At 46.1% G+C, this 14,144-nt stretch overlaps 1 protein-coding gene across 6 annotated transcripts; it reads left to right on the plus strand.

The window, feature by feature from the left end:
* Window positions 1-1,596: 1,596 nt before the first annotated feature.
* On the plus strand, window positions 1,597-13,512 carry fubp3 (far upstream element (FUSE) binding protein 3). 6 transcript variants are annotated; one of them, XM_011604823.2, is made up of 19 exons: window positions 1,597-1,764; window positions 3,669-3,798; window positions 5,348-5,378; window positions 5,601-5,650; window positions 5,783-5,854; window positions 6,161-6,218; window positions 6,420-6,582; window positions 6,869-6,967; window positions 7,055-7,159; window positions 7,244-7,346; window positions 7,519-7,619; window positions 7,860-7,989; window positions 10,328-10,488; window positions 10,761-10,834; window positions 10,944-11,020; window positions 11,181-11,237; window positions 11,414-11,467; window positions 11,545-11,672; window positions 11,766-13,512. In XM_011604823.2, the coding sequence occupies exons 1-19, from the start codon at window positions 1,669-1,671 to the stop codon at window positions 11,772-11,774; spliced, it is 1,698 nt and encodes a 565-aa protein (XP_011603125.1). In that variant the 5' UTR covers window positions 1,597-1,668; the 3' UTR covers window positions 11,775-13,512. The 6 variants fall into 6 exon arrangements, with proteins under 6 accessions (XP_011603125.1, XP_011603129.1, XP_011603123.1 ...); XM_011604821.2 differs by having other exon boundaries at window positions 1,598-1,764; window positions 11,411-11,467; XM_011604825.2 differs by having other exon boundaries at window positions 1,599-1,764; window positions 3,669-3,774; window positions 11,411-11,467.
* The last annotated feature ends 632 nt before the right edge of the window (window positions 13,513-14,144 follow it).

Below are 14,144 nucleotides of genomic sequence, written 5' to 3' on the forward strand. Positions count from 1 at the left end.
TCTCAAATGCTTTCCCAGCCACCTTGAACTCATTGTACAGCACATGGTAGCAATATGTCGGAGGCCAGTTCATGCTTCACTCATGTTAAATTGGAGGTCTTCATCCAAAAGTCTGGAAACAGCCATCGTCTCCCAACTGATTTGTCTGCTTGGAGAGGTGCTAACATGCCCAGAGGCTGACAGACTAGGAAAATAGTGTTTAAGACGCCCCACACCAACACACTTGTCTTCAGCTTTAGGTCAATCTTGACAGGTCAAGTAGAATGAAGCGTTAAGACACGATACATGTTTTTAAATATATAAAAGTTCCACTGAATGTTAAACAAAAAAAACCAATCATTGTTCTAAAGGCAGGTCATTACATTTAATTAGAATAGAATTCATCTTTTTCAGCTTAACTAGAGAGAGAACTTGAATCTTGACTGTTTATTCCTTAAGGTCCTGATATCTGCTGTTCCAAACTTGGGGGCAATTTATGGAGCAGGAACTGTTTTGCATAAAGAGTTTGGAAATTTAAAACAATTTCACTGTCTTCTGTCTGGGTACGGGCATTTTCCAGATGTGCAGTAGATGTTTCCACATGTGCAGCTCCTGCTCGGATTGTGTAGCAACAGAGAGAATTTTCCTCTTTTGTTGTTTTAGTCAGTGAACATTGCAAGATTTGGACTTTTTTTTGTTCTTTTTCTGTGAGCACTGAGTAAATGTACAAAGAATGGTGATGAAATAAACACAGATTTGATCGTTGAATGTAAACTTTTTGCAGTCAAGATGAACTTTAGCTGAAGTCTGGAACACGTGATCTTTACCATATTATGATCTGGGTTTCCGGCCTTACAGTCACTTTCAGTTGCTTTTTTGCTTGTGGTGTCTTTCCATGTTCAGTTTTGTCTTCAACAAATGCAAAGTTGCTGTTTTGTCTATGATACCAGATGACTAAGAACATTGAAGACACTGGGGACATTGAAGACAAGTCTGTTTCTTCGCCTTCAGAATCTTTAATAAGGTAAATTTACCTGTGTGATTTGGTTACTATTTTTCTGCCGTTTATTTTTTTGCTATTTTTTGGCTCCAACCTGTTGCTCCTGTTTCAAGGAGCTCTTTGGGTGCGTTTTTCCACCATCGACCGGATTCATATTGAGGATATCGATTCAAAACTTGAAATCATCCAGAAAGTCTTAAAACGCTTAATTTGTCTTGAATTAAGAGGCCACCCCATATAAACAGGGCATTGCATGCCAGATGGACAGCTGAAAAACACTGTTAATTGCAATAAAGAGAAATTATTTCCAAATTCATTAAGAGCTATCTTGACTGGCCTGACATTACTACACAATTCTTTGTGACTTTTCCCCCAACATGAGACATTTCGTTTTTTTTATTTATTTTATTAAACCTTGGTGTTTGTTGTATAACATATATATTCTCTTCTTTTTTTTTTTTAAAGTAAACTATTCCACCCGTTTTGGCAACAAAGACACAATATAGCACAAGTTTTAATGACTCTTAGCCCTTATGCTAATAGCCCAAATGAATCACGTGGGTTTTATTAGCAATGGCGGCTATGATGCCGTCAACTCGCGAGATCGTCTGGCTCGCGGAGCTGAGGCTTGGCACGTGTGCTGTTCCTGTTTTTTTTAAGTGCGCTCTCACTCTCAGCTGCCGAGGCGTATGGTGATGATGGCAGGGCTGGTTCAGGAACAGGCCTCGGTGGCTCAGCCCGGATCTAAAGATGACTTCGCAGACACTATACGCCGAGTGCGACAGGTAAATGTCGACCAGCGAACACGGGGTCGGTAGTTTCGGTCGACAATCGGCGTACTTGCATGTGGAGCGGTGCCGAATTTTGGTCTGGCACCCGGGGAACCTACAAACTACTCACGCTCACAGCGAGCTAGCACGCTAACTTTAAATAGCCGAGACGGCATAGCTGAGGGAGCAGATTATAGTTTACACGGCGGAGAGGACGCGGTAACTACACGTTTTAGAGCCGCTGGGATGCGTTAAGGAGTTGCGCCCGTTTGAGATAACGTATAACCTCCCCGAAAAAGAAGTTTCCAAGTTCCACCAGTTAAGACGGCGCTGCAACCTGTTGTCAACTGACAGAAGTTGTAGCTAGCCTAGCTTCCCAACTTGGCATCCCAAGTTTGAGATGCAGCAGCTCCTAAAAAAAAAAAGCGTGACACCAATATTAAATTCGACATCGAGTCCCCACCGCCGGGCTGCCCGACACACACGCTCGCTTGTCGGGTTCGAATTCACCAGCTAGCTTAAGTGAAACTGGCTGTTGCCTGAACTAAATACTTTGAGCTCCGCCGGTAATCAAACGCACAATACCAAGGTTCTGAGCCGTGAGTTTCTTTTATTTGACTATGAAACACGCTGCAAATTTGAGATTTGAACCAGTCTTGCACATATGTGGTACATAATGCGTCAGAGTAAGCTAGTAGCACTCGGGCTAGGTGGCTAGCTTGCATGGTATGCATCATGACTGGCTGCGTTGGAGTAAGGCCATGTAAGTAAAGGTAACGTCATCGGTTCAAATACCCCCCTCCACCCCCGCCGAGCACACTTGGACTCTTTTCTCCATTGGCCTGTGTAAAATACCTGGCAAATCTGCCCCTCTCTCTTTCCCTCTACCCCAGTTAGTCTCATTTTACCCAGACAAGTTAGCAATGCCTGTCATTATACAGACAGGACTGTCTCGACTATACAGTGAACATACTGAAATCACCCATTAAAGGAGTTGACTGCTATATTTCAACATTTGTATATTCATTTGTGCACCTGTCCATGTGTCATTATATTTTTCTCGACCGGCTAGATGTTTTCAGAAGCCCAAAGGTTGGAAATCTACTGACTGCTGTTATTTAATATCTTGTTTGTATGTTCTCACAGCAAAGATTGCATTCAATAAGTAAGTTGGTCTTGGAAGGCGGTTTAGGCCGCAGTGGTGTTTGCCCAGAGGCCTCGGTGGACATTGAAGGTTTTCTACCGTAGGATAGGTTTTCCACGAGGTTTCCTGGGCTGCACGTCTGTAAACCAGACCCAACGGTTATGTAAGCAAGCAGTCGATGCATGTCAGATGAATATTTATGTTGCAGCAGCTACTTCAACAGTAGTCTCTTTGACCTTTTTAAGTAGGACCGCAGAAATATGTAGAGGTAACGAGAGGTTGTTAATCACCCATTACCTGCATCTCATTGATGAATTGCAGAAGCGACATCTTGGAAACGCCAGTTTAGCTGTCTAACAATAGTTCTGTTGTCACATCGGATCCAATCCGAGGGCTTTTACCTCCTCCCAGGAGTTTGTGACAGCCATTTGACTGAGCAGAGTGACTCCAAAGGTTATGAACAGATTGACTTGGATCGTTTATCATCCAAATTATGGATCTATTGATTGTTCTCTTTGAGGTAAAAGCCATCTCGTAACCTCGTACATCTTCCCATACGTATTAATGCAAAGTGGAAACTACTGTTGCTGCTCTTTATGCAAAGTAACAGATTTAAATATCCATTACTGCACAACATGAGCCTCGACGACCCGCAGCTGTCGTTCTAAATTAGGGGCGAGACACTTCTGATCGTCCGCTTCATCAGTTTCTTCTTTTTCGTATTTGGCAATAAGAGGTGCAGAAACTCTGTCGTCTTTGTCTGTTGTCTTTTCAGATGGCAGCCAAGATGGGAGACCAGCCCAACATGAACAGCTCCCCTCCGGTCATCGACCCTTCCCTGTATGGCTTCGGAGGCCAGAAACGCTCCCTTGACAATGGAGGTCAGCCATCGGCACATACGCCAGGCAAAAACCTTATCTTGGTCCTGATCGTTCTATAGCACTTAGCCTGAAACGCAGACCCAAGGACAAAGTATAGTTTCTGTAAAACGGCCTTATTGGTCACGAGTGGCGGCGGCGCCCACACCTTCCCCGTCAGGGCTGAAGTGACCGCAGCTGTTGAGTCGGGCTGAGCCGCGTGGTGTTGAGCCGCCACATGGAGGAGCCATCCCCTCATTATCTAAATGAGAGAAGGGCTCCTCCAGAGTGGCGCTTGTCTTCTGAGACCACTGAGCTGGACCTCGGGGACGACCGTCGCCTCTCGGGGAACTTGGTCTCGTACCAAAGTGGTGGCGCCGGAGGCGTGTCGGTTTGTGTTCATGTTGGATTCCAGTTTCCCCAGTTAATTTCCCCGATATCAAAGGCAAATGGAGGTTTCGTGCTGTTGAGGTGAGAGTGGCGCCGGGCGTCGGCCGGGGGGCAGCTCAGTGAATGGTGTCACTTTTAGTGAACAAAGGCTATTTTCTTCTGGGGGAAACTCAACATTAGAATGGTTAAAACGGTTATAAAGCACTCTGAAATGTGGAAAAGGGCCGTTATCAACTCCAAACGGGCCTCAACGACCCTGAGACTGCAGCTGTTTTCCAAACGGGACCTTTAACTTTAATCTTTTGGCTGTAGGCGGCTCTTCCGCTTGCCCGTTTTTTATTTTTTTTAGGTTGTTTAAAATTGAGTGAGTGCAGTAAAATGGGCCTTCAGTGACTCGGCACGGCTGGCGTTTGCGTGGTTATCTGACGCGGTTGTAGCGCGGGCGCGTCTGATCGCAGCGTCCTGGAAAGGCATCGAGAATCGGACCCGTTTTGCAGCCTTGAAGTGGCAACAGTTGTCATTAATCCCATCCTCTTGTCAGTTATTATAGTTCAGACTCGAATGCATGAATAAATCGCACGCTTCTCAAATCTCAGAATGTTTGATGCTCCGTTTGCTGTTCACAGCAGTTTGTCCTTTAGTTTCTTTGTCAAGGTCGTCCCCGGTTTAAGTGGGCAATGCCAGAAAATGTCCGTTTGTGTTTTTGCTAGCTCTTCCCATTAAATGTATACATTTTGTTTCCGTCTTGTCCTTGACTGAGCTCCCCTGTTTTATATTCATAGCCGCTCCGATCTCGAGCTTTAACCCCGGCGCCTTTCCAGAAGAATTGAAATCGTAGCAAACGAGCATAAAATTGATGGAAGCTGCTAGATATCAATTCCGGTTTTGGCGTCCACGCCGGCCCAATCCTCCGCTGACCCTGCAGGACCTTTATTCTGCGCTACCTGTCAAAATTCAATCTAGGAGCAGCAGCCGCTGACCCAGCTTCTGCCTCTCTGTCTGAAGGGCTGTGATTGAAACACTCGCAGGCCTGATTACCGTGCTGCCCAAGGCCCCCCGCCGAGGGTCAGACACGAACACGACAGATTGGCAGCGCCGCCTTTGTCCCCTCACTCAAACATGTATTTTAATGCATTTGTTTTCAACTCCTGATATCAAATGGCTTCTCCCGTGCTAATTGGGTTCTTTTTCCGTCTCCTCTCAGTAGGGAACCACCTCGGTTCAATGGTACATCAAAGGTGAGGCAGTTTTATTTTAATACGTTTAAATGGTTTCACTGCGGCTCGAATAGTTTTAATGTTTGCTTCACTTTGAGAATCGGTTATTTGTATAAACTGAGCTCGCTCAATCAGCCGATTGGGGAGGATGTCGCACCTTTTGACTCGTGCAGTCATTTGCGTCCGTAGCTGCATTATTTTCTCGGGTCTGCCAGTTATTGATCCCATTCTAATCCCTTTCAGGGCTCTGGCAACAGAAGACTTCAAAGTGCCTGATAAAATGGTCGGATTCAGTAAGGAGCCCTTCAGTTCATTATTTTCAGCATGAATGTCATCATCAGTATTGATGTTTTACTCTGTGTTTGGGTCACTGCCTCAGACCCCTGTCTAAATTCAAAAAAGGCTTAAATCTGTCTCATTCATAGTCATTGGAAAAGGAGGTGAGCAGATCTCAAGAATTCAGCTGGAATCTGGATGTAAGATCCAAATAGCTTCAGGTAAGTTGTTCAGAACATTCTGGAAGTATTTTTCTTCTTGAGTTGGTGCCATTTATGGGTTCGAATGAGACGAAAACCCACTCGCACGTTTGCCAAAAGGCAGTTTGAAACCCTTGAGGTGTCTGTTAAATCCCTGGAAGTTGCACTTATTTCACAGCTATTCAAAGTTGTGTCCATTTTGTTGTCCACATTTTAAAGTTAATTCACAAGAGGTCTCAATCAGACCTTTGGAATCTGGTCAAATGGGACTTGCACCTGAGCGCTTATTAACGGTCTTTGTAATGTCTCGTCGTTGTTCTGTTCCAGACAGCGGAGGCATGTTGGACAGGCCGTGCACCCTGACAGGGAGCCCGGAGAACATCGAGTAAGTGTCTCCTCTGAGCCCGGAACCATTCCGTCAGTTTGCACACGAGGTTTGTCAAGTGTGTCCTGTTGTTGTGTCGCGCTGCACCAACTCAAGGTCCCTTCTCACCTCTCCTTAATCACTCACCGAGTCACTGAACGCCTCATTCACACATGGCAATGAAAATATGTAACCACCCCCCCCTGCCCCGCCCCTGAACAGGCTGGCCAAGAGACTGTTGAACGAGATCGTGGAACAGTGTCGTTATGGCCCCGGCTTCCACTGCGACATGGACGGCAACGGCTCCATCCAGCAGATCCTTATCCCTGCCAACAAAGTTGGCCTGGTCATCGGCAAAAAGGGAGAGACCATCAAACAGCTGCAGGTGTGAGCATGACGAGCACTTCCTGTTTACTCCACCCCACTAATGTGGCCGTCTTGAAGATAGCGGTTGAATTATTCTGCTGCCTCTAAATGACTGAATAACCCACAGCAGCAGGAATCTATCAGACTATCAATTTCTCCTAAAATTGCTGGCTAATATCATGAGCTTGCATCACTTGTTACAGTTTTGCCAGGACACATTTGCAATAGGATGCTAGGATTTGTCGTCGAATAATGATTAAATAATCCCTTTGGCCTCCGTTTCTGGTCTGATTGCACCCCTCCAGGAGAGAACAGGAGTGCAGATGATAATGATTCAGGATGACCCCCTCCCCACTGGAGCCGATAAGCCCCTGAGAATCACCGGGGATCCCCAGAAAGTGCAGGTCAGTTATGGGGGAGCTTTGTCTCTGCCCAGTTTTAGGCCTTTTTAGGTGCAGCCCTTTAAATCTAGACGTCTGCGTCCGTTCCAGCAAGCCCGTGAACTCGTGGTGAAGCTCATCAGAGACAAGGACCAAGGAGACTTCAGGGTTGGCAGAGCAGACTTTGGATCCAAGATGGGTGGAAGCACTCTTGATGTAAGTGATGCCCTTCTGTCTCTCACTTTAAATATTATTCAAATGATTTTAGTAGTCATCTTAAAATGGCCTCATTCCGTCCAGGTGGTTGTGCCTAGATTTGCTGTTGGAATCATCATTGGCAGGAACGGCGAGATGATCAGAAAGATTCAGAACGATGCGGGTGTCAGGATTCAATTCAAACAAGGTTAGATGCTGAAATAAGGCCTTTATTTTTGGACACTTACAGGTAAACACACATGGAGCACAGCTGCTCCATTGTAGTGTGGAATCCCGAATGACTTTCACTTTTAATTCGTACGTGTCACACAAATGTCCACGTGTGAGCGCACCTGCAACCTCTTTTGTTTGTGCTCCAGATGACGGCATCAGTCCAGAGCGTGTTGCTCAGGTGATGGGCCAGCTCGACCACTGTCACCATGCGGTCCATATCATCAATGAACTGGTTCAGACTGCTCAGGTCTGTTTGTGTCCTGTCCCTCGTCTTTGTCTTAGTTGAGAAATTGTAGAGAACATGAGACGTTCAGCCTCTAATTTAAGACATTAGACAGTGATGCATTTGACAGATCCCATTTAAACGGGAAAGAATTCTCATTTAGCTGAGTTTGGCTAAAGCAACGCAGCTCGAGGAAAATTTAAATTTCATTACAAGTGAACTACACAAAGCATTTGACCACGTGGTTTCCTGCCTTTCGCACAGGAGCGAGATGGTTTTGGGGGCGTAATGGGTCGCCGAGGACGAGGTGACTGCAACATGGGAGGTTCTGGAGGCCTGCAGGAGGTGACCTATGCAGTACCAGCAGACAAGTGCGGACTGGTCATTGGCAAAGGTGAGGAAAGTGTCCGGCATTCCCCGTCTCTAGGCGGTGACATTGTCTCCCTAATCTCGCTGTTATTTGAATAAAAACATGAATGGTCCCTATAAGAGTATATATTCATCTGAGCAGATTTCCTTTCCCATTTCAATAACTGAATGCCGTTGGGTCTTCCACCACTGCGTGAAACTGATGAGAAGAGGGGGACAAGTGACCACCCTCCTATTCTCTCTTCAGAGCTCATGTATACAGCACAAGTGGCATTCATTGGCTTCACTAAAGGCTTAATGACGGGGATAATGCGTGTAATGTGACATTAATTGTTAAAGGTGCATAATAACAGCTCTCAATCATGTGGAAGGCTGCCTGGCATCTAATGAGGGTCTTTCAGCCCAATAGAGTGCAGTGACGGAATGAATAGGAGGAATTAGCTTATTGGCTATTCATGCCCACTCTATTGCCAGCTATTTAAAAGTCATTGACCACTGCAATGGAAGGAGCTGTGAGTGTGTGTGGCGTGTGCGTGCAGGTTGCCTTGGTGTGTGTGTGCGTGTGTGTGCGGTGGTGGGCGGTGTCACAGGGGGCCTCTTTACCTAAGATAAAAACATGGCAATAGAAATGTCAAGTGGCTTTTGTGCATGTAGTGGGCTAAGGGATACAAATAAACCTGGGCGTTGCGTCCCCCTCTCTGTGCATTAGCATATGAAGTGGACCAATATGGCGGTGGGTCTGGGTGCTGTCAGCCGTCGCTTAAAGGGTGCAGTGATTAATATCTTTACGATGCCATATGTAGCCTGTTGCCCCTCCGTTCTGACCCCCCCCTACACACACACACACACAAAGCTTGATGGAAAAAGCCACCCACCATCGCGATCACACGTGATTACAGGCATGAATTTAGTGCAGGAATCAGCAAAAGATCCCTAATTTTTAATCGGAAGGCTGGTTTCGTAGCAGCAGCTACGGCCGGCGCCCGAGCCTCGTGCACACTGCTGACTGCTTGGTTTGTTATCAGCTGCTTTGATACGCTGAACCTCTGGGGGGGGGGGGGAAGCATTGGTACCGTCAACTCGCCTACCGAGCTCGCTACCGCCAAGTCAGTCGCCTGGTTGCTACATTGTCGGGTGAACGTGGCCTAAAATGGATCCTTTGATCTTTTTTTATTTTTAACCAAGCAGATGAGGACAACGGTTCTCGCTGTGGTGAAGAAGAACTTTATTTGCCCGCTCACATGTGCAGTCAGAACGGACTTTTAATAGAAGCTTTCTGAACAATAGTGCGTGTGTGTGTGCATAGATTTTGGTTATGTTTATGTTCAGGAGCACACATTTTTGGACCCCCCCCCCCCCCCCTTCCCCTCCCCTTCAAAATGTAAATGGCAACTTAATGTGGTATAAATTAATGCCTCTTGCCCTTGAGGTCTTGAGTTTTCCCCCCACCAGCAGCTAACTAGTCCTTTTGACTTTGCCATCAATGCTGTCACCAGTTGCACTTTTGTCCCCCCCCCCCCCCCCCTTTCTCCAGCTCAGTAAACCAGTCCCATTAATAAGGCCTGTATTATCTGTCCTCACTCACCAGTCCATGAAATGAATAGTCCGGCTCTTCATTGCTCTCTGCTGTCTGACCAGAAGAGCTCATAATGGCTTCATTAAGGCAGAAGTTTCATTTGGTTGACAATGGGTTAATGGCCCATGTGCAGTCTGTTGGCAACAAGGAATAGGGCTGCGGGAGGGGAGAGGTTTTTGATGAGCGTTTTCATTCAGGGGTCAGCCAGGGTCACTCCAGTGTCAGCCACAAGTGAACAAATGTGTAATTGATGTCGGGCCAGCCCCGGTGTCCCCTCGGGAAGCACCCTCAGCTTTTTTTTATTTTCGTTCAGATGGGCACTGCAGAGGGAGGAGGGGGGGGGTCGAGAACTATGTGCCCCCCCCCTTCACAGCGGACGACACCAAGTCAAGAATGAAAAGGGTAAAAGAGACAAACGATATCCCAGAAGGAGGATACGCTTCAATTTCGTCTCTTTTCTCCTGCCAGCTATGTTTCATTTCTCCCCGCTGGTGTAATTGCTCTCCCCACACGTCGGGAAGTTGGCATCTGACGCCCTGGTGGGGGGGGGGGTTAGGGTGCAGGAGATGTCTCCTTTTGTTTACTGATTTGCATGGATGTTAGCACAGAATGGCAGATGAGTTGGGAGACGCATGCCAGCGTTCCCAGAAGGTAGAACGCCGCTTTAGGCGAGCGAGGTGGCGCGCCGGGCGACGCCGACTTCTCCGTGTCGTCATCGGCGCCGGGACTTTACACCGCTAACGAAGCACCCGTTTGCGAAAACGCTTCTAATCCGATCGTTTCCCAGGTGGAGAAACCATCAAGAACATCAAAGAGCAATCTCGCGCCCATGTGGAGCTGCAGAGAAACCCGCCGCCCAACACTGACCCCAGCGTGCGCATCTTTTCCATCCGCGGCACCCCTCAACAGTTGGAGAAGGCCCGTCAGCTGATCGATGAGAGAATTGGGGTAGGTGGTCCAGCCCCCCCCCCCCTTCCACCTCGGCCATTGTCCGGCCTGATATTCATGAGCATACGTGTCAATGCGGGGAGCCGCTGGGGTGAGGCTGGGCTGCCGTGGTCCTGGTGGCGAGCAGGATGTCGCCAGAGGTTAAACGTGAAGAATCCATCAAATGGACTTAATGGAGTGCATCGGTGGCTGGCCCTGCCCTTTGACCTTGCCTGTTGGCTCCCTTTAAGCACAAGTGTGGTGGTCTCTCACTCGCCTCTCCTCCCATTTAGGGTCCAGTCATGGGGGGCAACAGCAGCTTTGGTATGAATCCCTACAACCAGGGACCAGCCACTCCTCCTCAACAGTAAAAATGTTTTTTTTTAAATCAACTTTTCATTATTTTTACACTGTTTTGATGCAAAATGCGACGCCGTCAGGAGAGAATTGCAACAAAGTTGCCGACTCTTTTTCAGCGGTCCTCAGACGTTCATGACCGGAGGTTGGGGCACCTTTTTCCAGATCTGGCAGCCTCAGGGCCAACAGGAGCATAGTGAGTACATACCGTAAACCTCCTCCCTCAGACACAGGTGCTAATTTTATCCTCCTCGCCACGAGATGAAGCGGTGGCCGACTAGAGCAAAGGATGAGGAAAAAGGACCAAATCAGTCCCACTCTCAGTAACTGGTGGCGCTGTCTGTGTCTGGTTTCAGCTCACAATGGGTCCCAGACGGGCCAGATGGACTGGGAGCAGTATTATAAAAAGCTCGGCAAGTGCCATTCAAGCATGTCAACGTAGAAACGAATGGTGGACGGGGCGTTTTATGAGCATAAATCCTCCGGCAGTATAAAAAGCTCTAATTTAGGATTTGCATTTTAAAAGAAATTTAAAGAAGAACCCCCCCCCCCCCCTGCAGGTTTTGAACGGATCTCTCTCTTCCAGCAGGTCAGCAGAACCAGGCGGCCCAGAGCAGCGCTCCTGAATACAACAAATCCTGGGGTCAGTGTTGGTCATCCAACATTAGTGACCAGCTCCAACCTGCTTGTGTAACTTTGGCCTTCCGCCCTGTTTTCCAGGCCAGACAGCAGGTCCTGGATCTCAGCAGAACTCCAGTCCCGACTTCAACGCCTGGGTGGACTTCTACCGGCAGCCCATGGCCTACTTCAACCAGGGCACGCCACAGACGCAGGCCCCCAGTCTTCAGGTGAGAGGCGACCCTTTAGCCTTCCGGGCCCTCAGATCCCGCAGCAGCAGCCGGTTTTCTTACCATTTTCCTTGTTGTTTCTGACCCCGACAGGATCATTAGGAGACGGCCCGGGTGAAAGACTTGAATTAGAGGATGAAAACAACCCTTTTTATAAACAGGGGGTTTTAGATTTGCAGCGCCTTGCAAGACTTTTCTTCTTAGTGGAAAAACACTAGCTGTAGAATGACTTATGATAAAGTAATATTTCTAAAAATCAGGAAGATTTATTTGTTACTAAATGCTTGTGTACACTGTTATTTTATAGACAGTATCTGGGATCCCTTTTTGGACTTGAGAGCCGTTTTGTTTTCCTGTATTTTCCTGTCTCTGACTCGGATTGTTGCGCCAAAACGAACCCAAACGTTGTAACATTTCACACAGAAATATGTTCTATTTTTGCTAGTTACGTTGAAACGAGACCATGGTCGTGCGCTTAGCAGTCTTGAATACCGTCGTCATGTCGTAATGTTTAAAAAGAAAAAAAACTGTTTAAATTTATTTCTATTTTATGCGATTCAGTGAGATGAAACTGTGATGTTTTGTTACAGGAAATGTATTTTTGTTACAAAGCTTAAAAAAGAATAAGAATTCACGTCAGCCAGTGGCAATAGTTCTAATTTAATTCCTCACGTGCGTTGTATGCTGTGTGTTTTTCATTGCCATTTTATTGTCCTCTGGTTTAAAAGAAAAAGGTGCAATATCTTATTTCTCTTTTTGAAACAAAGATGGGTTTTCTAATATTTTTGACAGACTTTTAACTTGTAGTTTTAAGATATTTGTTTTTGTCTTTTCAAATGGAAATGTCATTGATAATTTATTACAATTATCTGATAGGATTTAGGGGGATGTTGCAAATAGCTTTGTTGCCTTTGCTACCTTGTAAAACTGTATATATGCTCATATATTTGACTGTTAATTTAAAATGTTTCATGCATACTTATATAATTTGTTTGCCCTGCGAGCAGCGTCGCAGGAAAAATTGTCCCTCATTTTCTGTTTTTCATGCTGAAAATGCTCAAAGATTATGAATGTGTGATTTGAAATTCGATGTTGCATCTTATTTGTTGAAGAAAAAACAAAATGAACTTTTTTTTTTGTGTGTTTGTTTGTGTACCTGAACTATTCAAGACTGCTAAGCCTCTGAACTTCTACCTGTGTAATGATTAATGTAGTATTTTTATGTTTTAACTATAATGATCAAAATCTCGTCTTATTTGGTACCTCCCAGTCCGCCGGGGCGTTCGGCGTCAGTGCTAATAACTTTTAATTTTCGTTTTTTATTTCATTGTGATCTAATATAAATGGTATAAATGATGCATCGTTATGGACAGATGATTCTGGTATTAATGTAATTTCTTAATGAAAAGGGATATAATTTGAAAATATCGACTATGGTGTTTTGTTTCCTTTGTGTACAGTTAACCATATAGTGGTATTAAAAACCCCAACATCCAGACTATATTGTGCAAATGTTGCGGCTGATTTTTCTGTTTGACATAATTCTAAACATTTGGATGTCTTTTGTTGTACTAAAGAAGCTTTCTGAGAGCTCTATTGTGTACATACTAACGGATGCTAAACATGGAGGATACGATAGGCCAACTGTATGTTTTCATGTTTTATAAGCTGAAAATATATTTTCTATAGTCTATTTGCCAGTTCTCAAAACTCCAATAAATTCTGCGCAGGCCAGACTTGTGGTCGAGTTGAAGTGTTAACGGCAAGACTGGCGGCTGCGTCCCGGTTAATACGGATTGCTGCTTTTGTACAAGTCAGAAATAAACCTGGTTCAACTTTTGATGCCGTTTGTTTGTCTCCAGTGTCCTTGAATGCCTCCGATTAGCCGTCATGGAGAAAATGGGAACGCTTTCGTTGCTCTTCTCGGGTTTGGGACGCTGATGTCGCATTTTCCCCGACAGGAATTCTGAGTTCTCGGAGTTCTCTGCCCCCTCCACCCACATGTTAACTGTCCCCCAGCAGCCTGCTGCACGGAGCCCCTCCAGCTTTGTCACAGCACATCTTTGCGCGCAGCGGGGGGGGGGCGATGCCGCTGCCGCGGCGGACCGTGCGCGGCCCCATGCAGCCCCCGCATTGATGCGCTGCAGCTGTTTCCAAATCCAGCCCTTGATTTTGATCCTCTTCCATCTTTTAAATATGGCCCCAAAGGGAACTTCAGTCTCGGTGGTCTTTTGTGTTGGTGCAATAGTTCAGTTGTCCAGATCATTCAGAGGAGGTTGGGGGACAATATCAATAAAGCTCCTTATTGAATATGTTGGGCTCTTCTTAAATCGCCCTCCTCTGGGGGTAAATTAACGCTTTAGCACCACGTCCAGTGGAAAGTGGTCTACACACGCCTGAATGCACGTTTATTTGTGTAAAAACACAGTTAAGAGCTGGGTAAATGGTAAAGATTTGCATTTTTGGCAATTA

Source organism: Takifugu rubripes, chromosome 6, assembly GCF_901000725.2.
Source record: "Takifugu rubripes chromosome 6, fTakRub1.2, whole genome shotgun sequence".
Taxonomy (NCBI): domain Eukaryota; kingdom Metazoa; phylum Chordata; class Actinopteri; order Tetraodontiformes; family Tetraodontidae; genus Takifugu; species Takifugu rubripes.